At 56.6% G+C, this 26,891-nt stretch overlaps 1 protein-coding gene across 10 annotated transcripts in view; it reads right to left on the reverse strand.

The window, feature by feature from the left end:
- CBFA2T3 (CBFA2/RUNX1 partner transcriptional co-repressor 3) overlaps positions 1-26,891 on the reverse strand; it is a 111,107-nt gene that overhangs the window by 10,517 nt on the left and 73,699 nt on the right. For 9 of the 10 annotated variants that reach the window (XM_073308218.1, XM_073308216.1, XM_073308222.1 and 6 more), the window contains 8 exons: positions 22,142-22,291; positions 15,109-15,186; positions 12,093-12,334; positions 11,465-11,554; positions 5,082-5,263; positions 3,382-3,617; positions 1,266-1,351; positions 304-499 (listed from right to left, as the gene is read on the reverse strand). In XM_073308218.1, coding sequence (XP_073164319.1) covers positions 304-499; positions 1,266-1,351; positions 3,382-3,617; positions 5,082-5,263; positions 11,465-11,554; positions 12,093-12,334; positions 15,109-15,186; positions 22,142-22,291 — 1,260 coding nt within the window. The remainder of the gene's footprint in view (positions 1-303; positions 500-1,265; positions 1,352-3,381; positions 3,618-5,081; positions 5,264-11,464; positions 11,555-12,092; positions 12,335-15,108; positions 15,187-22,141; positions 22,292-26,891) is intronic. The other variant, XM_073308220.1, reaches the window with a different exon arrangement.

The raw sequence follows: 26,891 nt of genomic DNA on the forward strand, positions 1-26,891 counted from the left end.
GGTCCGTGCGGAGACCGACAGCGCCGAGATAGCGACCCAGTGGAAACCATCCCTGCCTGCTCTTGCCCCAAGATACACACGGCGCGGCTGTAGGAGCTGCTGGCGCCCTGGGCCGGGCTCTCCCCTGCCGGGCACCCGGCGCCGTGGTACCTGGGCCAAGGGCGTGTCAGGTGCAACCCACTCACACCGGAGCCGAGTTGGCATCGGTGTAAATGCTGACACAAGCGCAGGGCAGGGGAGAATCAGGCCCAGGGCGCCATTAGCTCTTTGCCGGGAAAGCCGCTCCGCGGGGCTCGTCCGTACCTAACGGGGGGGCCTCGGAGTTGGAGGAGCTGTTGTGGGGGCGGGGTGGGGGGTTGGTGCCTTTCTTCATGTCTTCCGCGTCGCTGTAGCGGCGGATCCAGTGGTTGAGCTCCTCGCGGTCGGCCTCCTGGCAGCGGCGCAGCACGGTGAGGGAACGCCGCGTCTTCTCCACCATGTCCATGATGCAGTTCAGCAGCTGCCAGAGAGCAGGAGGGAGAGCACAGATAAGGCCCAGGCACAGGGTGCGTGCTGGGGGGCAGCTGCATGTCCATGGGGTGTCTCAGGGTAAGATGGGCTTGCCCTGGTGCTTCTCACCCTGGTATGTGATGCAAGCCCCAGTTTGCACCGGGGGAGTGTGTCTACAGCAGGTTTGAGTCCGCCCCGATTTGTCCTGGGGGGAGTGTGTCTAGACAAGGCCCGCATCAATGGAGTTACACCCAGCCACACCCTGAGAAGGCGCCAGCTTTGCAATGGCTGGTTCACATCCCATCCCCACACCCAGGAGTTTCCCCTAGGCCAGGGCAGCTGGACAGGGCTCAGAATGGGGAACCGTAGCCAGGGCACACAAAACGGGGTCCTGACTCAAATTCTAGCAGACAGAGACCCCAGGGTCCCCCAGCTTGGGGACAGGGTTCAGTTTCCGCAGGGAGAACCCTGCAGTCCTGGCTCAGGAAAAGCCATCCGTTTCAGGAGGGATTTCCCCGGAGCCAGGCTACAGGAGCAGGCCCTACATTGAAAGTCAGAGAAGATGGTGAGCAGCGTGGGACGTGAAACAGAGAAGTCCGGATAAGTTAACTGAGGAGCCCCTCTGTGGAAGGGCCAGAGCTCATGTTCTCGAGAGCAACTAATCCATGCCCTCCCCTCCCCACCCCGCCCTGCAGTGACCACAAATGTCACAGCCACCCCACCGCCTGGCAGGGCTGCCCTGGTCGCAGACAGCGGCAAGAGGGGTTGGTACGTACGTTGTTGAGGTGTTTCCACTCTTCAGCCCACTCCCTGTCTGTTAGTCTGTGGTCGATCACTTCCTCCTGGCGGGAGCCGTGCACGGCTGGAAGAGAACACGCGGGTCAGTGAGAGCCAGTCACCCTGGCCCAGAGCTCTGGGCACCCCAGGGGCTCCGGGCACCCCAGGGGCTCCAGTTACGGCTATGTTTTGTTATCTGTTTTAGGACAGCACCTCGGGGCCATGCTCTGGGATTAGGGCCCCTTGTGCTGGGTACTGTGCGGAGCAAAGAGATGGTCCCTGGCCCAGTGAGCTTCCTTCCCGTGGCCTGAGAGCAGTGCTGGCGGGCCGGGCGTTGGCCCAGGTGCTGGGGTGCACCTGGCCTACGCAGCGTGCCGGGAGGTGCCACGCAGGGCCCGGCGCTGGAGCACGCTGCTCTGCCTTGGCCTGCACCCTCTCAAAGTCGGGGCTCTGGGAGCTCGACACGGGACGGCAGTGGAGTCACGCCCCAAGACAGGAGAGGCCGTCAGGGAAAGAGAGAGAGAGAGAGAGACGTTTGAATGCCAAAATCAGTGCAGTCTCTATACCGTCCATACAGCCCCCACTGGGGCCTGCTCTGTAACGCAGAGCACTGGCTGAACAGCCGGGAGAGGGGGAACAGTCCTTGGGGCTAGCTTACAGGGAAAAGCTTTGCCTGCCCTTTGCTAGTAGGGGAATTGGGCTGTGGGCTGCCGCCAGAGCTGCCCGTGTGCCAGGAACGGGTCACCCTCCCCGCAGCCATGGGTTAGCACCTACACATCTGCACTGCTGCCAATCTCTTGCGAATCACTCATGTACGACCCTCTTCACCAGGCCCTTCCCGGCAGGAGACCCTGCCATAACAGGTGCCCACCCCGCTCCCCCGGTCACCTTTCCAACAACTATCTTCTCAGAGGCGGGAAGGGGGCATTGTGCAGGACCACCGAGAACTCAGCCTGCCTGAGCATCACTGCAGCCTGCCTAGGACCCCCGACAGCCCCAGAACGTCAGACGGATTCTCCCAGGGAGTCAGGGACTGAAATGCTTCTCACATCAGAAGTTGCCGAGTGATTTGTATAACTCAGGCTGCGTCTACACTGCCCACTAACCCGGACTCTGACCAGGCTCCGTTTCTGTCCACACACCTATCAGTCTGGCTCAGGTCACAAGCACTCAGGACCTGGGTCCTAGGACCCTGCTAGGTCAGAGCGCGAGTCCCACTGTGACTGGGGTCGAAGCCCGGGCACTGTGCAGTGTGGCTGCAGGGCAAGCCAGAGACCCGAGTCAGAAGAGCTGTGCCGTGCAGTATGGAAACCTCGGGTACAAAGCAGTGTGGATGCTCAAATGCAGGCCCTCAAGCCTGAGTCCCCCAGACCTGGGTTTACAATGCTGTGTAGATACGCACTCAGCTGCTCCTCCTGAAAGATACCTCCCCGCCTTGGCTCGGTACCGCTGTGATCCCAGCGATTTCTGAGTAGCATGCTCAGGATCCGGAGTGCTGATCTTCCTCCAGGAGAGCCATCCTCTGCTCTGCTTTCTCTAATTACCCAGGGGCAAGTACCGCAATGCCCCAGAGTCCCTGGGCCCCTGGACTCCTCTCCACGGTGTCCTGACAGCACCCAACCCAACAGAGCTCGCTTCTCTCCGCAGAGCGGGGGCTGAATCCATCACCCAGTGCAAGTCCACTGCCTGCACTGGTTGGGCCCTCTGTCTCTGCCCTGCCCCCCGACTGCCAGCCTCCCCCCGGCTCACCTTGTCTGTCCCTTCGTTATGCTCTCACGCCACCCAGAGCCATGGAGGCTCCCTCCCTTGGCCCAGTGCTTTGTGGTGGCCAGTCCCTGCCGGACTGCACACGCTCCAGGGAGGCAGCCCGCCCCCCAGTGAATTCCCAGGCACCTCCCCTTGGGCATGCAGTCTGTAGTGTCCGTCCCCCCGGCACAGCCTCACCTGCCTGCAGAGCACCCCCTGCACAGAGCAGTCTGGCCCTTCAGCAGTGGAGGGGAAAGGATACTCTCCGGGACATCTCTGCCCGTGATAGGAAATCTCTCAGGGAGCTCAATGCCCCTGAATGCTCCCCACAGCAGTGGGGGCCCCCAGCCCACGCCGCTTCCCACTCACCCACTTGCCGGTGGCGCTCCCGGAGCTCCCTGGGGTCAGGGTGCCGGTAGGTGTCCCGGTAGTGGTGTGCCATGGCCATGTCCTCCAGACGGTAGTGCTGTGGCGGGGGTGGGGGCGGGGTGGGGTGGGGCAGCCCGTTGCTGGGGCTGTAGCGCTGAGCGGGGCTCATGGTGCACGGCCGTTTGCTGAGGTGTTCGGAGTGCAGAGGGTCTCGGTCCAAGCCGTTCTCTTTGGTCCTGCTCCGCGGAGGAGAAAAAGGATGACCTGGTTACAACACTGGGACAGGGCTTCCTTACCCTCACCTCCTTTGTAAAGTCTTTTGAGCCCCAGCCCAGTGCTCTGGCCACTGAGCCCAACTCTGACACTGACTCCCTCAGGGGCCTTGGACAAGTCACTGCCCTTCTGTGCCTCAGTTTCCCACTCTGTCAAATGGGGAGGGGGGTGATCCTGATTTACAGAACCTGAGGGCAAGTGACTCTAGAAATGCAACAAGCTGCCAACGTATTAGTCCAACCTGGAGCCCGTGTCATTGAGTCCTGGGTGCAGCGAGTGATTCTTCTGAGTCGGGGGACTGCTGAACTCACAGTCTGAATTAGACAGCTGTAGGCCAGATTCATCTCTGGCTCCTGCTTGCTCATTCACTGGCCCCCTGCAGAGGCAGTCTGCTGGGTGACAGGGCACATGGCCAGGGAGGTAGAACGCACACTAACCCAGGCTCTGACTCAGGTTTGAGCCCAAGTCCTTCTTCTGTCCACAAACCAATCAGTCTGACTCAGGTCACAAGCATTCAGGACCAGGGGCCTCAGACCCTGCTGCGGGGAGGGTCACATCCCTAGCCCCGTTATGACTCGGGGCCAAGCCCCATCGCTGTGCCGTGTGGACACAGCTCAAGCCGCGGATCCGAGTCAGAAGGGCTGTGCAGCGCAGTGTAGATGTGCTAACACGGCTGCGAGACGTGGGTCCAGCACCTTTAAGCCCCAGTTTTCCATGCAGTGTGGACGCTCAAGCCCTGGCTTAGAAACCCAGAGACCCCCAGGCCCGGGTTCCATAGACCCAGGTTAACAATGCAGCGCAGACACACTGTTAGGGACCAGCTTAGCCTGCAAAGTGGGTGGCACTGCTCACAAAGAGGTGTGTGGCCAGGATGGCTGGAGGTGCTGATTCCTGCCCAGAGAGCTCTCCCAGGGCCTGGGTGGAGATGCAAGCTGCCCACGTTTCTGGGAAGCACCAAGGAGGTGGATGGTGAGAACTCCAGCTGCCTGCTATTGGAGTGAACCTGCCCTCTAGTGCAGGGGGCTCAACCCTGACATACCCCCAGATCCCAAGTGCCCCGAGGGCTGCACACGGCAGGGGAAATGCTCCTTGCCACGTGACATTCCCCATTCACAGCGATCAGTGCCTGGAGTCTAGCTGCAAGTGGCCCAATGTGCCTGCCAGGCTCCCTGGAGCAGGGTCTCACCAACCTGTATCCCTGGGCCCTTGAGCTTCAGCAGGGGAAATGCTGGCAGAGAGTACCCAGGAGACTGCCCTGCCTGCACCTAACATGGTGCCTTCGGGGGTGGGGATCTGGGAATGGCTTTATCCTCTCCTCCTTGCTGGGTCGCTCCCACTCACTGTGGGCCCCGTGCTCACAGCATGACACTAGCCCTAGGAGCTGGGGTGGGACTCCTGGAAAGCAAGCGAGAGCCTCTGGGTCCTACCTGTCTGGTGTCCTCCTCTTGCCAGTCTCGGTGACCTCCAGGAGCAGCTCAGAGGAGTCGATGGGGGAAGAAGCGTTGGCATCGAGCAGCAGCTGTTCGTGCTGGGCCAGGTACTGGGCTGGGGTCTGCTTGGCCATGCGGGCGCAGTGGAGCAGCTCGCGCTGCAGCAAGGGCAGGTTGGCCTGCAAATGGGGCAGAGACAGAGTAAAGCCCCTGCCAGCCCGAAGGGGCGAAGCCCCAGCACTCCCCCCGCCACCCACTGTTGCACAGACAAGCTGACCCATGGAGGCTGGGCTCCATTGCCTTGCAGGGCTCGCCCATGGGAATTAACCTGCTGGGGGCTCCTTACTCTGCATCCCCTGCAGACCTGGACGGGCCAAGATAAACAGCAGAGGATGCTGGCCTGACAGGGTGGGAGGAAGCGTGAAATGCTGGATCTTCCTTAGCCGCTGCTGGCAAGGATACCATCTGCCCTGTCTGAACACACGGCCAGGAATTCAGTGCCCTTGGCCAAACCGCCCGTGTGGGTCAGTGCCCATGTCTCCGGTCTCTGTGCCGCAGCGCTTCACAACCCCCCCAGCATTGCTGGGGAAAGCAGTTGCGCTGGGGAACATAGGGGTGTAGCGCACCCTTCCCTTGAGCCAGCATAATGAGGTTCCCTCTCTCGTACCGGGGAGCCTTGGCCATGCTAGAACTCGACCCAAGGACTCTCCTACACTTCTGGCCAGGAGACGTGGGGGTTACCCCATAACTACCAGCTGCAGGGTTTGTGGCACCTTCCTCGGAAGCATGTGGCCACTGTCAGGTACAGGACATTGGAGTAGGTGGATAATTGGACTGATCTAGAATGGGAATTGCTATGTCTGGGAAAACCTCCCCTGGTAACAGCAGCAGACATTTGCTGGCACGTGGCCTGAATCCCCGCTGTATGGATTCAACCAAAGCACCCGGGCTAAGGTCTCCAGTCATCAGTCAGGTGGGAGCTGCTCAGACTTTGGAAGTCCCAAGAGTTTCCGTAACCAGTAGGCACTGCTGCAGTTTGCTCCCACCCCATGGGCTCCTGCAGGTGGCTGCGGTTTGAGCTCCTCTGTTAAGCATTTTGGGGCCAGGTCTGCTAGCCTTACTCACCCTGAGGAGCACCTTACTCAGTAAGCAGCTCCACTGATTGCACTGTTACCGAGTAAGGTGCTGCTAATTGGAATGAAGGGTGACAGAATCAGGCCCATACACAGCCGGGCTAGGGAATAGGCTTCACCCATCCCCTGACCTGGAGAAGGATTCTTAGCCACGAGAAAGCACTGGGGGCCAGATCCAACCTCAGCGGAGGGGATGGAAAGGCCCCTGTTGGATTTCAATGGGTGTTGGATCTGCCCCACAGATGTCACGGTGATGGGCACGAGACAACCCCCGGGGATAAGACAAACACAGATTACAAAAGCCCAGGGCTCCTCCTGCGTACCAGCAAATGTGGGTTATGCAGGATGCGGCCGCTCCCCCAATAGCATGGCCATTCGTCGTGCCACGTTTACATTCCACTAGCCAGAGCTTCGGGGGGTGTTCTCAGCCCTGCTGCCGCCCAGACTAGAGCCCCCCGCAGAGCAGACCGGGAGAGCCCCACCTGTCTCTGGGTAGCGCCAGGGCCGGGGTGGGACCGGCAGCTCGGACACCAGGCGTGGCTCGCCTGTCCAGCGCGGGCGTTGGCAAGGTAGGAAGGGTTAGTAAAGAAACTCCCCCACCCGCTGAGCTTCTCATGGAGCTTCCCCCCCAGAAGAGCATCCAAAGCAGAAATGATTAAGCAGCAGAAATTCATTTTTATCCAAGCACTTTTGCTGCCAGCCCCAGTTTTCTATTTAAGACAGCTGAGCCTCGGCCAAGTCGCCATCTGTTGAACATGTTAGAGTGTGAGCTGAGGAGATGTACTCCTGCGGATTCGAGGGCAGCACGCCCCCTTTTCCCCCCCCACCCCACAAGACACCCTCTCCCCAGTTAAAGAAATAATTTTTAAAAAACCGGAGTCTGGGAAACACACTGGGGCTGGCTGGTTGCAGTTAACGTAATGAGAAGCAGCTGGCGTCCTAGGTGGAAACAGCTGGGAGCAGGGTGCCCGGGGATCAGACAGCACAGGGAGTGTTGTCACATGGCTCCTCTGGCCAGAGAGCCGCTGAGCGTCACGTGGGAACGGCAGAAAGGAGCCAGATTTTCAGAGCGTCCCAGGGCCTGAGGTCTGGGAGCACCAGGCACAGAGGTGCCACGGAAGCCAAGCTTCTCCAGGGCACCGGCACATCGGCCTCTGCCCAAGGATCTGGAGCCAAGCCTTCCTGGCAGGGAGCACTGGCCCTCTCTGACAGGCATGTAGCTTGGAGGAGAGGGCAGCATCTCCCGGAGGGGGGCAAGGAGAAGCACCCTTACCCTCCATGCTGAGGCGCTCGGTCTCCTCTAGCTTCGGGCAGCAGAGGAAGGAGCATCAGAAACCGCAGGTCCTGCCCAGTGCCCAAGACACAGATTCCCCAGCTGGCAGGGCCATGCGACCCCCTGTGCCCGACTTGCTCAGGGGTTAGGCAAGTGGGTACGACTGCCCAACCCACGGCACTGCAGGCAGCGGAGAGACTAGGTCCACTTGGAGCTCAGCCCCGAAAGCCAGGTCACGCAGCAATGGCCCCGATCCCCTCTCCTCCCATAGGCCGCACTGACCTCAGCTGTCTGAGGGGCTGCTGTTCCGGGCCCAGGCACGGAACGGAAAGGGGAATAGGGAGGGTCACATGGCTCCTAGGACAGACGGCATATTATTACCCCCCTTTCACCAGTGGGGAAACTGAGGCACAGAGCACTTAAGTGACCTGCCCAGGGCCACAGGTGTCAGTGTCAGAGCCCAGTGTCAAAGCCTGATTTTCAGAGATGTCGTGCACCCACAGTTCCCACTGGTATCAGTCCGACTTGCGAGAGTCCAGTAGTTCTGCATGTCAGGCCCTTCTTTGACTCTCTGTGCCTCGGTTTCCCCATTCACATAGCGGGGAGAATAGCACCTATCTCCAGGGGGCATTGTGGGGCTTGGATTGATGGAGCCCACTGCTGCAGCCATAGAACAAAGAGCAACAGGATCGGGTCCTTCATGCTTGACATTTTCAAACCAGTCCAGGTGACTGGCCATGTAGCTTTCATTCATGTCAATGAAACCTGGGTGTCTAACCCCCCTAGATTGCTTTGAAAATCTCAACCTATGTCTCTAAAGAGCTTTGAGATCCTCAGGCAGAAGGAGCTCTGGTTTTATTCTGACTTCCCCTCCGGACAGGGGGCGGGGGCAGGCGAGGCCACCCTGCCCGACGCGGCTGGGTGTGGGGCCGGCGCCGAATCGCCCCAGAGCACTCTTAAATGTTTAAACCCTTTGCCGTTTCATGGGAGTGGAATACACAGGCTCCGAGAGTGCTGGAGGCTGCTCTGGCCAGATTCCTGCGGCTAGTTCAGAGCCATCGGGATAGAACCCTTGGGGCCGGGGCGGGGGAGATAATAAAGATGCAAAGGGGGGGCTTCCCCCCCCTCCTTGATTCCTCTGATAAACAAGGGCAGCTGAAGCCAGCCTCGGAACATCTGCTGGAAATATTTGGTTTGACAGACATGCCAGGGCGCTGAGAATCCCTCCAGAGCAGGGTGACAGAGCAGGCTCAGGGCGGAATTAAAAGACAAATAAAAAAGGGAGATTTTGAATGAGTTGCAAATGGTGACCAGCTGGGCCTAGCCCCGCTCTTTGCTGTGCACAGCCCTGCAAGCCTGTATGTGGGGAGAGCGCGAGAGCACCTGTACTGACGAGCTGTGGTACATCCTGGGGGCTGCAGAGAGGGCAGCACAGGTTACCCCCTTCCCCCCACCCCCACATTTCCCAAACCGGGACCTGCTGAGACTGGGGAGTGAGAGAGGGGTCAGGCAACAGTTGATTTAAAGCTACGAGAGCTCCCCTCACAGCTTCTGCTCTGGTCCAGGGCCTCCTTCCTCACCTGGGGACATCGCTGGCTCTCACCAGACCACCGACTGGTCCAAGGAGCTGCTGTATGATTGTCTATGGGGCTAGGGTAGGCTAAGTGAGGGGGGCCCCCGACATGGCCCCCATGGGCAGGGCGTTAACGCAAAGCAGGAGGGCTTTAAGCGTTCCCTAGGGTTAATGTCGGGGGCCAAGAGTTACACGAAACTGCGTCCTGGGAGTCAAGGCCCGGCAATCTGAGAATGGAAGGATACATGGAGCCAGGCCCCTGTCCTTGTCCCCTTTGGGCCACTGGCTGATCCTGCTCTGTCTCTTTCTCCCTTGTGTCATGGAAGAGCAGACGCGCAGCCAGGACGGTTCCCTGCTAGCTCCCATAGGAGGTGGGAGCTCCAGGTCTGGAAAACACCCATCACATCCATGGCATGGCCAGAGACTGTGCGCAGCCCACGCAGAGCTAGCGGGAGGCACAGGCCGGGGCATCACTGAGCAGGCAGTGCGGGTTCACTGGGGGGATGGTTTGATCCTCTTTTGTGTTCCCCTCGAGAACTGGCAATGCCAGGCACCCGCCCAGGGGAGGCTGGGCCAGCTGCTGAGACCACGAAACTGGGGCCACAGCTTCTCGCTGGGCAAAGATTTCATATAGACCCAGAGTTCTACCCCCTTGGCCAACCTGAGTGTACAACGCCCTGGGTCCCGCACCCCCTCCCGTCACAGCCAGGACGGCACCTCCACGCCGAGCCGGTGCCTTGACTGACAACGAGAGCGTCACGTTCACACCCAGAACCCAGCCGGGCACCCGCTCCCAGAGGCTGCCCACATTCACCAGCAAACCCAGCCTCGGCACAGCGGAAGCCAGGTGCCCCCAGCGGGAGCCGTGCCAACCCAGTGTCATGGGCTTGAAGAGGAGGGAGTCACGCCCCAGTGGCGACATATTCCAGAGGGGTGGACCCCTGGCACTAACCTCCATGCCAGCAGCTGGGTGCTGCCCGCAAAGCTGCGGGGCCTGCAAGGAGCGGGCACGTGTGACTGTGTCAGCCAGCATTCCCCGCTGCTTCCATTCCCCTGGGCACCACCCGCCTGGGGCAAATATCCAGGACTGGAATGGAGAGCTGGGATCTGAAGCCTTGTGAGTGAAGGGTGGGTTTTCCCGTGGTTTCTGAATACCTAAGCACACCTCCTCTTTCCTAAGGGGATGCTGTCCTTTAGGTTAGGCAAAGCAAACTGGTTTCCGTTCGTAACTGTCTTGTCTGAAAGAACTGAGGCCCTTTGAAATGCACCCGAGAATGGCATCCGTGCGTCTGTCATCCCTTTGCATCCCAGGGTGCTTAGCAGTGGGAACTAAAAATACAGTGTAACTGCCCACCCCCCACCCCTAATGCTCACTTTCTGTTTATTTAAACCAGGGGGCAGAGATGGGCTCCTGTCACAGTGTGCCTGGCCTCAGGGGGCTCAGCTCCCCACCTGGGACTGATCAGCTGCCTGCCAGCTGAGGCTGTGATGAGGCCGTGGGTCCGGGGATAGCCAGAGCTCAGTTTCTGGGTAGAGCGGGTAGGGTAGGCCCTGCAGGGGAAAGAACCCAGTTTGCACGTGACACTCAGCGTGTGGCCTGGGAAAAGACAAGGCAGCAGAGGCTCACCCTAACTCTCGGGGCAGACGGGGAATAGATAGGCCCCTGCAGGAGTTCCCGAATCAGGGAAGTGACCCGACTGATGTGCTGAATTTGTGTTATTTGGGAAAAGGGGCCTGGAATCCCGTGGCTGGAGAGTGCTCTTTGGTGCACAGGCTGCTGAGTTAGCCCCGGGCTTACAGCGCCCCACAAAGCTTACGAGGCAGAGACAGGGCTTCATATTGGTTTGAATCGTTCCATGGAAGTCAAGATGGCCCCCTCTGTGGCGCTGGGAAGCCAAAGACAAGCACCTCAGCTGGTACAGTGACACGGGCCTGCTGAGTTCCCCAGTCCAAAGCTGGGGGCAGCGGGAGAAGGGAATGCACCACCCCAATGGTGAGGAGGGAGCGAGTCCTTTAAAGCCGTGTTCCTGGGCATGTGAGCGGAGGGGGTGAGCCCGAATAACACGGGGAGGGGGTTCCTGGCTTCCTGGGTTTGAAACTAAAATTACAACATGCAGGCAACTAACCCAGCACGACCTGCCCCCCCGAACTCTCCGGCTCCACCCCAGAGCTCCTCAGCTCCATGTATCTGGCCCCTTCTGACTCAGGTATTTGCATGTTCCTTGACAGAGCAGGTAAATTCTTCCCATAGCACAGTGGTCCGATAAGCGAGACACCCACAGGAACCATCTCCCAAGTCAAAGGGCGCCTGATGCAGCAAAGCTCCCGCACGGGGCGTCATCGGGGGTTGGTGGGGCCACGGCCCTGGGCTAGGCAGGACCGGGCGGCATAAGGGACCTACCTTCAAGAAGGGGATGACGAAGGGGCGCAGCGGGAAGTTAGTCGCCTCCTGGAGCTTGGAGTGGAACTCTTCGATGGTGAGCGTGGAATTCTGCGAGGCGGAGACAGGAGAGGAGTCACAGCAGAGAACAGCAGCCCTCTTCCCCAGCCCCTGTTCACACGGCCAGCCCTTCGCTTCTCCCTCCCACCAGCCTGGTCATTTCCACTGGGGTCTAGAATTCACATGGCTACCGCCACAGGCCCTGGGCTACTCGTCACGCAGGGCTGGGCTGGGGCAGGGTAGGTCAGTTCACTTGGACAATTCCCTGTTCACCCCTGCATTTCAGTGCAGGTCTTGAGGCCGCAATGGGTAATTTGTACCCGGTGACAAATGCAGGAGAAATTCCCAGTTTTGCTGGGGGGAAGGAGGAGAAGTATACCCCCGCCCTTTTCCACATACTGTGTTTGCTTCTGGGAAAATGGCAGTTTTTTTCCCAGAGCAAATTCAGGACACAAGGAAAAATCTCTCCGGAGTTCGCCTCACAGCTCTGGGAGGGGAAAGCCTGGCTTTCGCACCAAGCCCTGGCTCAGTTACAGCTCCATCCGTCTCTCTGATGGGGCATGCCGGACAAATGCCCCACGGAACGTACCACGAGCCCCAGCACCAGCGTGCGCACCCGCTCCCCGATCTCCGGGGAGATGTCGTTCCCAAACTGCTGCAGGGTGGTCAAGAAGCGCTTGAGTTTGCTGAGCTGCCGGGCGCCGCAGGCTGGAGGGAGCTGATGGGTGGAGAGGGAGGCAGTGGAGGAGGTGGCAGGCCCGTTGCTGAACCCGTTGGGGGTGGAAGGAGCACCATTGATAGCGGATGGGGAGTGGCTGCTTCCATTCATTACTGCAATGAGAGAGACAGCGAGAGGGTCACTGGAGAAGGCACTGGCTTTCAAGACCAGCGGCTGGCCTCTGGCCTCCTGGAAGAACTTCGAGCAAGTAGCGCTGCCCCCCACTGGAGAGAATCAGAACGGCTCTACTATGTGCCATAGGCTCCATACAGCTGGAAGCTAATGGGGATTTTCCTTTAGCAAAGTGGGCTTTCTGGAGCAGGAGGCTGACTTCTCAGTGGCCCCACAGTGTGCGGAGGGTTAGCATCAGCTGAGTCACAGCTCCCTGCAGAGAGGATGCCGGGTCACAGTTTCTGTGCATTAGCATCACGTCTGCATGTAGGGAAGGGAGGATGTCACCTGCGCGTGGGAGTGGGGAGAAGTGTGTCAGCGAGGGGAGGGCAGGCAGCCTGGGGCGTGGGGGTGTCAGCATTAGACATGTCAGACCTGTCAGCAGACATGTCAGCGTTTGCTGGCCGCACGGGGAGTTTGGTTGTCTCACAACGACGTGCTGCAAACAGAAGGGAACGTGAACAGCAATGTCCGGCCAAGGCAGCTTCCAATCGACAGCCAAGCAGCAGGGCGATCAGCGAAACAGCCACTTCCCCCGCGGGCAAATGAACGTGCCATGAAGTGGCCATGTGCTCGTCAGGCCCGATAAATCAATAACCCGCCCTGCTCCCTGAGACCTGGCTCAGCCCGTAAACCTGCCAGCCAGTCATTTAACACCGACACAATTAGAAGGCACGAGGACAGCACAGCACGTCTGGAAATCCTGCCCCTTGCTGCACATGGGGCTCTGTGTATCAGCACGTGGCCTCTGCCTGGACCACAGCACGCCCCGGAAGGTACAACTCGCCTTCCCCAGCCCCACGGAGAATCAGTGGGACAGACAACGAGGGTTCTGGGATGGGGAGCACTTTGCATCAGCCTCAGTAAATACAACCTGACAGTGGAGCGAGGGCCTAAGTCTGCTCCTCTGGCTGGGATGTTTGCAGGTGGTGAAATCTAGGGGCTCGCTCCTGCATGGGCCAAGCGCTTCCAAGGGCTGCTCATGCAGGGCCAAGCCCCAGGAGCCATCTTCCAGCAGCCCGGGGGGCAGGACGGGCGCAGAGCTCTTTGGAAAATCCAGCCCTAACTAACCTCAGCCGTATATGTGGCTCTCTGCAATCACAGAGTGAAAGGCAGGGCCAGGCCCTGAAATCTGCTTTCTAACCCTGCAGAACAACCGGCTGCATTAAAGCTGGGCCTGCATTGTTTGAACCCGCAGCAGTGGAGACTTGGCACTTACAGGCCGTGCATTTCCTCGCGTGCTGCAGAGATCAAACCCCTAGGTAAGGTGCCTTCATGCCAACCGCTGCTGAGGAGCCGGTAAACAATCGCCTTCTCCTGTCCATAGGAAGTAGAGGGGGAATTGTACTGCTAGGTCCTGCCTAGCCCACCCTGCGTCAGCCAGGGCAAGATAGCGCCGAGCCCTGGGCTCTTCTGCGCCTTGTCCAGTGCAGCTTGAAATCACCGAATCAGCACGATTGCTGAGTAATTACATTCCGGGGGGAATCCTCTCCCTGGATAGCCTGGTTGGTTACATGCTTTTCACCAGTCTCCACCCCCCCGCCTCATCCCCACGTCTCCCTGGAGCAGGAACCGCAGCAGCTAGACGCGCCACCCAGAAAACAGAGTCACTTGGAATAGCAGAGGGATTCCTGTTCATCGGCTATGGAACCCCACCCCACGTGCAAATCACCTCCAGGAAATCGGGACTCCGAGTCCCCCTGAACACAGCTCTGCTGGGAAGAGAAACCCCAAAGGGCCCCACGATTCGCCCTGAGAAAATACAGCTGGTGAATAGACCCGTGGTTCCCCTGAATCCCCCCTTCCTGCATTCACTAACCTGCCCCGCTGTGGTTGTGCTTCTTGGAAGCCAGCAGCCCTGATTCTGGTGTTTTCTCAGGCTCCCTCTCGCTCTACTACGAAGCAATATCAGCCGCTTGCTAAAGAGATGCCGAAAATAACCCCCAGGCCACAACTGCTTTTATTCCAGTGACAGGTGTGTTACTAAGTTAAACTCTGCACATGGCCCCGACGGAAGGTTTGTGGACGCAGCCTGCACCCTTGTAGCCAGCTCTGCTAACGGGGGAGCAAGCAGGTTGGGAAAAAGTCCCGTTCTGACTGAGAAGGTAAGCAATGAACGGCGGCAGCCTGCTTTAAAGCCCCCTCCTCGCACGCCCTCATGTGCTCACACCCACAAGCCCTGGTGGTGAATTCGCTGCTCCCACAAGGCTGGGGCTAACAGACAGCAATGGACGCAGACACCGTGACTCCAGGATCAGCTGCCAGAGGGCAGATCCCAGCACTGGTCCCACAGAACAGTGTGTTTGCCAGCTCCCCATCCTCCCCCTACACTGGGATGGAGCCATGTCCCGCAGGGGTTGCAGTGACCCAGCTCCCCACGCCCTGGGGCTGAGTGCACAGCCCATGTAGCAGGCTAGGCGCTTGGGAGCTCCCTTAATGCCCTGTGCCCCTGCTTTGGGGAGAAGGCAATATCCAGCTAAAAGCAGAGCCACCAGCCCTGCCCCAGCTTCACCCCAAGTGCCACCACCCTGCCACGGGGCAGCCTACCCCATCCAACTCCTGCCCGCCACGTAGCAGAACTGCCCCGGTTCTGCCACCCACGCACCGAGCATGGGGCAGGAAGTCCCTCGCACTCAGTGCAGCATTAAGGACCAGGGCGGGAGAGCTGAGGTGGGCTCTGGGTCTCTCATTCGAGTGGATGTTTCATTTTACTTACAAAGACAGACCATCGACCATTTCAAGCAACCATGAAAACGGCCGCGAGGCAGAAACGTCGGAGGCCCAGCTTCTTGATCTGCAAGCAAAATAAAACACACGCTATCATGAGAGACCAGAGGGGGCAGCTTTCCACAGTGCTGGGTGGGGGCTGGGCTGCTTCGGCCCCCAGCTGCTTGAAATGGAGCGGCGTGGTGAAAATCCAGAGGTGAGAGACTTAACGGACTTCTCCTTGGAATGGACTGTGGGTCCCTGCCTTGAAAAGGCCTGGCCATGCTTCCTAAATGGCACTGATCATCCGGGGATCTCCAAGCACTTTGCAGGGCTCCATAAAGGAAGCTTTGCCACTCACACGTGAGGTAGGTATCACAACCCTGCCTTGGGGAAACTGAGGCATGGAGAGGGGGAGCAACTGGCCCAAGTCACACAGCGACTCAGTGGCTGGGAACAGAACCCTGCACTAGCCATCAGACAATGTTCCCTGGATGGGACAGAATTTGCTACTGTCCCAATTTGGTAATTTGGGGGATAAATACTGACCTCTGAATCCAACGTGGCCCTTAGTGTCTGACGCCCCCATGGCTGCCTCCCTGAGTCTGACACTTTTACTAGCCTCCTCAGCTTCTGCCCTGTCCCATGTCTTCCTCCCCCGTGCTGCACAGAGCCCTGAAGAGTGGTAACCATTAAGTTTGCTGGTTAATAAAGTCCCCTATTTACAGGGTAAGTCTCAGTGTAGACCTGAGTCAGAGGGTTTGCTAATATTCACAGGACTAAGTGCAAAAGGGACAACTTAAAATTCTTTTGTCTTTTTGTAACCTTTATGCACACGCAACACATACAGAGCATCATCCCCAGCCACACTGTTGAGGAAAATCCTGGTGTGTTGGAGGAGGGGGCTACCCGACCCCACGCAGACGCACAAACCCAAGTACGAATTAAGAGGCCCCACATCTGTTGCACAGCTCAGATTAAAAGCAAAACCCGTCAGATCACAGACGATCAGAATCCGATTTCTAATTAGAGAACATCTGGTTCCAAAGCCAATGTTTATCCTGACTGGGAATGCAGCTCGGGGTTAAAAAAAAAAAACAAACCAACCCGCTACCAAATGCACCTTAAAGAGTTTGGGCCTTGCCTGGATTCCCTTGAGCAGAGCAGATGGAGTAGCTTTGCAGTTCGAAGGCTAAGCAGTTGTCAGAGGCGTTGGCGGGTTTGTTTTTTGTTTTGCTCTTAGAATTTATCAGCAAGAAGCTGTTCTCGCTGGTCAGGAGGCAAGGCTCTCTGCTGGGGTGGGAAGGGGAGTCTCTTACAGATCTAGACCAGCTATTTCACAGAGCAACAGCTACGCCAGTGTGGAGGCTGCACACAGACACTCACATTAGCATAGTTCCTCGTGGGCCGTTGGACCGGTCGTCTGTAGAGCGGTTGTTGGCAGTGATGTAGCTGCGCTGGACCGGAAGAACAGCTCTGTGCAGCTCCAAAGCTGGTCTCTCTCCCCAGCACAAGTTGGTCCAGTAAAAGATACCATCTCACCCTCCCCGGCTTTGTCTTGCTCATTTGCACAAGGGGGCAAATAAAGTGCGGCAAGGTGCCTGCACGCTCCTGCCACCCGCTTGTGAGCACAGCAAGGAGATGCCACGTGCTCCTCCCTGAGTTAGTGAGGGTGAATGAATTCGGCCCCGTAGTTTTACATTTCCAAAGTGATCGAGGCCCAGCCCCAGCCCCTAACGTCCCGTCTTGTTCCCGCTGTCTGAGGGGGCAAGAGAAAGTGGCCTCCAGCGCACTGAGGCCAACCTGATCTGTTTGCAAGGGACTCCTCTGTGTCTGCCAGCCCATCCCACTGCGTCTCCTCCGTCTGTGTCTCTGGAGCCGCCCAGAGCAGGCTGTACCATGTATATGTGACTGGCTTCTGCAGCGTGTCCCAGGACATGGCCAGACACAGCCTGCAGCTGGTGCACACCAATCCCCAGCCTTCCCGGCTTACTACACTGAGGAGGGTGGCTGCAGCAAGTGATCCAAACTCAGTGGAGAACCTCTGCCGAAAAGGGGCAGGGCAGGGCTGCCGGGACTAGTCACGCCAGATGACTGATCCTGTGGAACCTGTGAATGGAAGGGGGGAAGGCAGATAGCGGGGCTGGGGCAGGGGGTGGGGGAACTCAGGTGTGTTGCAGAGACACTGCCCAAAGCCCTTTTTGAGCACCAGAGCCTCCCAGCTTCGTGGTTTAGCTCAGGAGGAGGAGGTCCCCTGAGAGCGTTCCTGGAGCAATTCCCTAGCCCATCAGTCACTGTCTGCGCACTCTGAAACCTGCGCTCTGTCGGGGATGTGACAGAACGTGGGTCTGTGTGCAACCAGATTATGTGCCTTCTCCTTTAACACCATCCGACTATGGCACAGGAGAGATCTGGAGCACTCGAATTACTGCACTGCAATAATTAGGGCCCTGCCAAATTCACGGTCATGAAAAATGCATCCCGGACTGTGAAATCTGGTCTTCCCCTGAGAAATCTGGTCTTTTGTGTGCTTTTACCCTATACTATACAGAGTTCACAGTGGAGACCAGCGTTTCACAAACTGGGGGCTCTGACCCAAAAGGGAATGACAGGGGGAGTCACAAGATTATTTTAGGGGGGTTGCGGTATTACGGGTGATCTGGGTAACTACAGGCCTGTTAGTTTGACATCTGTAGTATACAAGGTCTTGGAAAAAGTTTTGAAGGAGAAAGTAGTTAAGGACATTGAGGTCAATGGTAATTGGGACAAAATACAACATGGTTTTACAAAAGGTAAATCGTGTCAAACCAACCTGATCTCCTTCTTTGAGAAGGTAACAGATTTTTTAGACAAAGGAAACGCAATGGATCTAATTTTCCTCGATTTCAGTAAGGAGTTTGATATGGGGAATTCCTAGCTAAATTGGAAAAGATGGGGATCAATGTGAAAATTGAAAGGTGGATAAGGAACTGGTTAAAGGGGAGACTGCAGCGGGTCACACTGAAAGGTGAACTGTCAGGCTGGAAGGAAGTTACTAGTGGAGTTCCCCAGGGATCGGTTTTGGGACCAATCTTATTTAATCTTTTTAGTACTGACCTCGGCACAAAAAGTGGGAGTGTGCTAATAAAGTCAGCGGATGACACGAAGCTGGGAGGTATTGCCAATTTAGAGAAGGACCGGGCTATCATACAGGAGGATCTGGATAACCTTGTAAACTGGAGTAATAGTAATAGGATGAAATTTAATAGTGAAAAGTGCGAAGTCAGGCATTTAGGGATTAATAACAAGAATTTTAGTTATAAGCTGGAAGTAACAGAGGCGGAGAAGGACCTTGGACTACTGGTTGATCACAGATGACTATGAGCTGCCAATGTGATATGGCTGTGAAAAAAGCTAATGCGGTCTTGGGATGTATCAGGCGAGGTATTTCCAGTAGAGATAAGGAGGTGTTAGTACCGTTATACAAGGCACTGGTGAGACCTCCCCTGGAATACTGTGTGCAGTTCTGGTCTTCCATGTTTAAGAAGGATGGATTCAAACTGGAACAGGTACAGAGAAGGGCTACTTGGATGATCCGAGGAATGGAAAACCTGTCTTATGAAAGGAGACTCAAAGAGCTTGGCTAGTTTAGCCTAACTAAAAGAAGGCTGAGGGGAGATATGATTGCTCTCTATAAATATATCAGAGGGATAAATACCACAGAGGGAGAAGAATAATTTAAGCTCAGTACCAATGTTGATACAAGAACAAATGGATATAAACTGGCCATCAGGAAGTTTAGACTTGAAATTAGATGAAGGTTTCTAACCATCAGAGGAGTGACGTTCTGGAACAACCTTACAAGGGGAGCAGTGGGGGCAAAAGACATATCTGGCTTCAAAACTAAGCTTGATAAGTTTATGGAAGGGATGGTATGATGGGATAGCCTCATTTTGGCATTTAATTGATCTTTGACTATTAGCGGTAAGGATGCCCAATGGCCTGTGATGAGATGTTAGATAGGTTGGGATCTGAGTTACGATAGAAAATTCTTTCCTGGGTGTCTGGCTGGTGAGTCTTGCCCACATGCTCAGGGTTTAGCTGATCGCCGTATCTGGGGATGGGAAGGAATTTTCCTCCAGGGCAGATTGGCAGAGGCCCTGGGGGTTTTTGCCTTCCTCTGCAGCGTGGGGCATGGGTCACTTGCTGGAGATTCTCTGCACCTCGAAGTCTTTAAACCACGATTTGAGGACTTCAATCGCTCAGACGTAGGTGAGAGGTTTTTCGCAGGAGTGGGTGGGTGAGATTCTGTGGCCTGCGTTGTGCAGGAGGTCAGACTAGATGATCATAATGGTCCCTTCTGACCTTAAAGTCTATGAGTCTATGAGCCTATGACCAGCCTTATTTCAATACCTTCAGAGCTGCGGGGGCCGGAGAGCGGTGGCTGTTGACCGGGCGTCCAACTCTGAAGGCTGAGCCCTGACAGCAGAAGCACAGAAGTAAGGGTAGCGGTTCTACAACCCCCCACAACAACCTTGGCTTTACCAAGAGGATCAGTATCATTATCCCCACTTTACAGATGGGAAAACTGAGTCATGGGGGGGGGGAAGTGACTTGCCCAAGGTCACCCAGTAGACCAGTGGCAGAGCCGAGAATAGCTCCCAGGTCTCCTGCCTCGCAGTCCAGTGCTGTATGCACTGTCTCCCATTACACACTATGGTGCAGTGCCATTCACACATCAAGGAACCCCACATCCTGTTGTGTTACACTGGCACATCAGGGTTCCAACACATATTGTCACTGCCTGCCTGGAGATACAGACAGATCCAGGTGCTCAGATACTACGTGGATAAGGGTCATGGAAGAAGTAGCTAGCTAGGAGATGTATATGGGGCTCGCTAGCTTGATAGATAGATGACAGGCCATTGGGGAGCACAGAGTTAAATCCATCCCAGGCCCAGCACCCCAGGCTGTTCCCAGCACTCCTTGCAAGCAGGAATCCAGTTCAGGTTCTTCTTTCTTCTCAGGACAGTGATGGAAGGAGGAGTCCGCCACGAACACCCGGACAGGGTTTGCACTGAGAGGAGCAAGCAGTTCCCACTAAAGCCAATGGGAGCTGCAAGTGCTCAGCACCATTCAGGGCTGGCCTCGTTGTTTGCACCATGTAACATTGTCAGCAGTGATGGTCACCGGTAGATCCACCTGGAACAGATCCTGATGGCTCCCCGTCACTGGCAGGACAACTGCTCCTGTTCCATCCTTCCCCATGGGACCGGCTCCACACAGCCTGCCCCAGTCACGCCCGCCCGTGGCTATGCCCTCTAGGGGACAGGTTTTCTCCGGGTCACTCGCCTGCCATGCTGGCCTGATGTCTAGCTTTCCATGCCCTCCTGGGAGGAGATTGTTCCAAGCCTTCGGAGTGAAGCTTAACTATGCAAGAGGGAACGCTGGCAAGCGAGGGAGTGCCCCTGCGGCATGTGCTCCTGGCAGTCCCAGTGCTGTGCTGTATGACAGCTCCATTTGTTTGAAAAGAGACGAAGGAGGCTGCAAAGTCTTAGGAGAAAGGAGGTGGATGAGATCCAAGACAACCTATCAAGACCCCAGCTGCTCCGTGCCTGGTGATAGGAGAGGAATGAAACAGGCGACAACACTGTAGAAATTAAATTGGTGTGGGTCCCCTTATCCCACCAGAGAAAGTAGAGAACACATCAATGCCCGTAGCCTGCAACTGGCAGCCAGTGATAAGGTAATCCCGGATCCCACCGCAGTGACTTGATGGACACAGGCCATAGGGGAGCACAGGGTTAAACCAGCATCAGCAGCTCATTACAGCCTGGATTCTGGCATTGCTAAGTCCAGCCCAGTGCCGCAGTGACTTGGCACCAGATGGGAGTTCCCCTTTGTCTGTTGCTTTCCAGCCTGGGGTTCACGGCCCTCCCCCTCCTCCCCAGTTCTTCCTAGAGTTTCTTGACATTTTGCATCCATAATTTTTTTGCTGCTGACAAAAATTTGGCCTTTTTTTCTAAACAAAATGTTTGGTGAGAAATTTTTGTGTTTCAGGAAATTTTCAGCTTTTTTTCAGCAGAAGAAGTGAGGACAACAGAGCGCTGGTTGCTTTTTTACTTTTTGGTTGAAAAACTGATTCCCTCCCTCCCCAAAAAATGACAACAAAACCCCCTCCCCAAAGGTGTTGTTTCTTCCCCAGATTTGCACAGAAAATATTCATAATTTCCCAACCGGTTCCAGTTGTTTCTGTATTGGAGAGAGGGTTGTCTCCTGGGGCGAGTGCTGGCAGTCAGGACATTGACTCGGTGGATGACCTTGGACAAGTCACCCGCACCCCCTCCTTGTGCCTCAGTTTTCCCCTCTATGACACAGGAATAACCACACCTCCCTAACCGCAGGGAGCACTTTGAGCACGAAGGCGCCGGGAAGGGCAGGTGCTTTGTTTCCTTTTTAGAGATGCAAATAAATAAGGAACACAAACACCTGTTCCAGGGTGAGGGCAGTTACTCTCTCTCTACAGTACGGCAAACGCTGAGCCTGTGGCCCAAGGATAATACAGCAGGGGTGCATCCCAGCTTTGAGAGCTCCTGGGGAGAGCAAGGGCAGTGGTAGAGGACAGGTGTTAGGTCTGCCTACGGGCGTGTGCTCATCGAGAGGATTGGCTGCGGTGCTGGCCACGCCCCAGCCTGCCCCTGGGAGGTGGGCAATGCGCACAGCAGCACCAGCTGAGCCCTGCTTGGTGCCATGCAGGCACAAGCCAGGGATGCGGGCACAAGCCAGGGATGCGTGGCACAAGCCAGGGATGCGTGGCTGGCTTCTGCAGGAGAGTGTTGGGGCAGAGGACAGTTCCCTGTCCTTCCCCTCCGCATGGCACTCCTGCCCAGGAGTAGCTGTAACAGGGCCCATACGCTGCCCGGTGGCACAGGGCACAGAGCCCTCTCAGGGAGTACCCTTTCCAGGTGACATCTCCGTCAGCATGACAGGATCCGGCCCCGAGTCTGCTCACCGCATCCCAGCCCCTTCCCATCACCCCAGCCCTGGCTGCCCCGGCTACTCACTGGTGTTTGGCGTGAAGGAGGGGTGCCGCGTGGCTCCCTGCGTGACGGCTGGCGGTGGAGGAGGCATGTTGGGGGGTGTCGATCTGGACTGAGTCTTCACGTCAGCTGGTGAGTCAGGCATCGTGGCTGCCTTCTTCTTCTCTGCACTACCTGCAAGGGGCAGAGACGCAGAGAGAGAGAGACAGGTGAGTGCGGTGGATTGGGGTCACCGGGCCACATGGCCAGGGAGGCGGCACCAGCTAAACCCAGCCTGCTGATCCTTCCCTCACCCTGGCGCAGACCTAACGCCCACTGGAGTCAGTGGGCATCTTGCCCTCGTCTGCAATGGTCTTTGGGTCAGGCCCTCAAAGGAGGTGGCAGCCACACACAGACCTCTTTGCATTGCAGCCAATCGAAACACACGTGTTTTGCCTCTCCTCTCTATGGCAGGGAGAGGAGCTTTACGAGTTCCCACCACCCCAAAAGCTGGCGTTTCAGGGCCAGGATGGGAGCACGTTTGCGCCTAACTCTGTCTGGGGCACCCCTCCCATCCTTCCTGAGCAGGGCGAGACTCAGATCACGGAGGGGGCAAGGAGGACGGCTCTCCGGGGCATCCCTTCCTGTTCACTGCAGCAGGGACGCAGTGGATGCAGGGCGGGAGGAGAAGTCTACAGCGGTCAGGCCTGACTGGTGCCCTTCCTGCCCCAGAGGGAAGATGCAATTTCACCCAGTGAGCAGTGAACACGCTCGGGCTCCTGGGCAGACACATTATCACTGGGTCCTACACAGAGCCATGGAGGGCCGTGTCTTAGCTATACCCTGGTCTTGGGGGCTCAGCTTTCTTGTACCTGAGCCCCTGGCCATCCATGAGCTCAGCCTCACAGCAGCCGGGCGTGGCAGAGAGACGAAGGGCGGAGAGCTCAGAAGGATCTAGGCAGGCAGATAGCTGGGGAGAGACGGGCCCCTGGGGATGCGATTCACAAAAGCCAGCGCACTAGGCGGGGAGCCGCCGACGCCAGCCAAGGGAAGATGCCAGCCGGGGTTGGCGCGCAGCCCCACCGCGCTCTCAGAGGCAGGCACGGAGGTCCAGGCTTCAGGGAGGTGTCTAGCACCGAGGACGGATCTCCCTCATAACATTTAGCTCAGTGACGAAGGTACTGATCTGGGAAATGGGAGACCCCCCGCTCAAGTGCCCTTCCCCCAAAGGAGGAGAAGGGATTTGCCGCCTCTCAGGCGACTGCTCTAACCATTGGGCAGTTCTGCTATGGTGCTCCCTCCGTCACTCCTGTTTGAAGCTGTAGCGCTGGGAATAAATAACGAAAGACTCCATGGAACAGGCTCCTGGCCTCCCCAGTCCTGGGCGGGTGCCCTAACCGCCCGGCGACGCAGTCACGCTTGTGCACCCTGGCTCGCAAAGCGTCGCTGGGACAAGAGAGTGGGCAAGCGAGCCCACCAGCACGCGCATGATTCTGCTGCCTGGTGGTTGGCACACTTACCGGGATGGGGGGGACGCGGGAGCCAGCCCCTGCTCCAGGGGCTCATTCGTTATTTGGCTGCAGGATAACAGCTTCAAGGGGAGGGCCCAGGGCCTGACATCAGACTGTCCCATGCCCCAGGGTCAGGGCACTCACTCCCCATTCAAATCCCCGTTAGGTGGAGGGAGGATTTGAACCGGCTACTCTCCCATCTCCCAGCTGAGTTAGAACCACTGGGCTAAAAGTTCCAAGGGAGGCTGTGGTCCTCCTCCTCCGGCCGCCTTGTGCAAACTCGCTGAGCCGATAGGCAGCCTCTGCGCACGCTTAGCGGAGCAGGATTCTCAGGCGGGTTAGGCAACCAAAGGCCTCTCTGCCCCTGCTCTGTGGATTGCTTGGGGGCTCAGGCGGAAGATGGGCATCTGGACAGCCCCAGTGCGTGGGCCCTGAGGCAGGGCCATTGACACCCAACAACTTTAGGTGCTTCCAGGGTTTCAGCAGGTATTTCGTGCATCGTGGTGTTCCCCAAGTTGGGGCTGGGGTCTAACTCCAGCGGCGCGTTCAGCCTGAGGGGACGTGCCCCTGGTACCCAGGAGGTCTGGGGTAGACCTGGGAACTGAACCCAGAGCTCCTGAGTCTCCATGACTGTGCCTTCAATCACAAGGCCATCCTCTCTTGCCCAGCCAGCCCTCTGCCACCAACATATTGTACATACGCACAGCACTGTAGGATAAACATATTCCTCCAGCCACACAACACTGGGTCGTATAGCCATCTACCCACCCCGGAAATCCTGCACCATGCGCACGTCTTCCCGCATACATACTAATGCAGAGTCCACACATCCAGGCGCGTAATACGGCATCTGCACAGACACGCATGCACACACAACACGCTCTGTAGCACACGCGCCCGACACACAGAGACAGCTCTAGATACGTGTCACGCCTGCACACAGCACGCTGTCATCTTGGCGCTCGTCCCTGAGAACCCCTCTCCGCCGCGGCACACACCGTCGGAGCAATCTCCCTGCTGGTTACCTGCCAGTTTGGAAGGAATTGGAATTCTCCCTGGGTCGCCGGCTGGAATGCCTCGTCATTTCCCAGGAATTATGTGTGGAGTTCCAGGAATCGTGCTGTCAGGCCGTGATTATTCACAGATAGTAAATTGGGTTTTAGGTTCCATGCCGCAGGCAGCAGCTCACATATATACAGCAACCAGGTCAGTTCCACTGGTACCTTGAGAGCATCCGTTCACGCGTCATTGACCTCAAACGCTCAAAAATCCCCAGTCAAACCCCAAAACATCAGGGGATTTAAAAGACCTAATAAAGATTCCCTTTCTTTCTTTCTTTCTTTCTTTCTTTCTTTGAGGTTCCCTTTCTTTGCCTCGTGGTTTCTGAGCCTTTAGCCCTCAGAACACGTTTTCTGGCTTTTCTCCAAAACCAGGAGAGGGAAATTTTACCTTTTTTTAAAAAGAGCTGAGATTGTGACATCATGCCAGGATGAGACTAGTGGGGGCTTTAAGAAAACAACTTGACTCACGATAGTCACAATAACACTGCGAGAACCGGCCACACTGCCTGAAGCCCGGCGCCTTTACTGGAAATAAACCCTTCTCTGGATCATTGGGAATAAAATTCCCTGCCCCTCCCACCTCTCGCTTGGCCTACAAAGCCACAGCGACAGAGCTGGTGGAAAGTTTTCCAACACAACGGGTTTCCATCCTCAGAAAATGCCTGGAAATTGAAACTTTGTCGATTCTGACAAAATTTCGTCATGGAAACAAAAAACAAGCGAGCCGAAGCATTGCCCCATTTGACGTCTCTAATGCAGAGCAGCACTGTTGGTTTTTAACAAAGCCATTCAACATGGCGCTTGCCGAACGGAGCGTTTCCGTGGCTAGTTTTAAAATGATTTTGCATTTTGCGAGTTGTTTTCTTTTATTTGATGTTATACCAGAAGTTATAATAGACAATTAAAAAAAAAAGTTGAAAGCTGATAGCCCAACGTGAAACGTCCCTGTTTTAAGTATCTAATGTTGAGACGGTCAGTGGGGGTCAGGGCTCAGGTGTATTTGACAAATTCCAACTGCCAGTGCGCCCCCACCCAGCTGCCTAAAACTAGTTGTGTTTGAAGGTCAGAGATAACCTGTAACCAGGGAGTGATTAGAGAATTCCTTGTCCCTGGGATCCCTGTGAGCTGTTACCAGGGAATATCCTTGTGATGGGGTGTTCACAGCTCCCCCTCCCCCCCAGCAGTAGCCCAGAAAGGGCTAATGACACCATTGCCAACTTTCGCGCGGTAAATAAGCACCCCGACTTTCGCAATAAGCCAAAAACCAAGCGAATCCCATTTCAAAACAAGGCCAAAACAAGCCAATCCCTAAGAACCCCAAGACTCTGTGTGACTAGATCCCCCCGGCGTGCAATCTGGGCCTGTGGTGGGCCCACTGTGCACCCCTGACTCTCTCCCCCTTTGCCCCTGCTTGCCAGGAGCTGATCAAAAAAAAGAAGCAACAAGCTACAAGCCAAACAAACAACAAGCTACAAGCCAAAAACTAGCCAACAAGCAACTCAGAAGCCAATGAAGCCAAAAATAAGCCCAGTTTCTGTGGTTTTTTCGTGCGTTTGGCATGTCTGGTTAATGAGGCTCCGAAGGAGCCAATTAACCTGACAGGCAACACCTGAGGGAGAACAAGGGAGGAAGGATGGAGCCCAGCTGGACAGGAGCAAGGAGGGCTGGTATAAAGCCAGGAAGAGGGCTTCGAGAGGAAAGAAGGAGAAGCTTTGGGCTCCTAGCTCTCAGGGAGGGGTGTACCAGCCAGATGGTAGAGCAGGGAGTCTGATAAAGACAGAGTAGGAAGCAGACCAGGGAAATAGCAGGGAGGTTTGGGATGGAGGAGACCCTGGCTGCCGGTTGTAGGGTTCCCTGAGCTGAGCCCTGGAGCAGAGTGGGTCGCGTTCCCCAACCAGCAGTAGAAGGGAAGATTGCCTGGGTCAGATCATCCAGTGAGACGCTGATACTCTGGAATGGGGAAACCACAGAGTGACCCAGCCGGGGCGGTGGGGAGCAAGCTGTGGAAAAGGAGCCCCCTAAGCCAGGAAGAGGGATGACCCTGACCCACTGCAACTCCTGGAGCGTGAGACAGAAGGGGGCAGCCCTATTCCCCAGACACAGCTCCAAGGTGAACCCCACAACAATCCCCTGTGGAGGGCAGGGGCTAATGCAGCATATCACCCCAGGTGCCCAGAGCAGGACTGCGCGGCTGTGCATGTCACATCCCTCAAGCTGTCTTTC

The sequence above is a fragment of the Lepidochelys kempii genome, chromosome 12, assembly GCF_965140265.1.
Source record: "Lepidochelys kempii isolate rLepKem1 chromosome 12, rLepKem1.hap2, whole genome shotgun sequence".
Classification (NCBI taxonomy): domain Eukaryota; kingdom Metazoa; phylum Chordata; order Testudines; family Cheloniidae; genus Lepidochelys; species Lepidochelys kempii.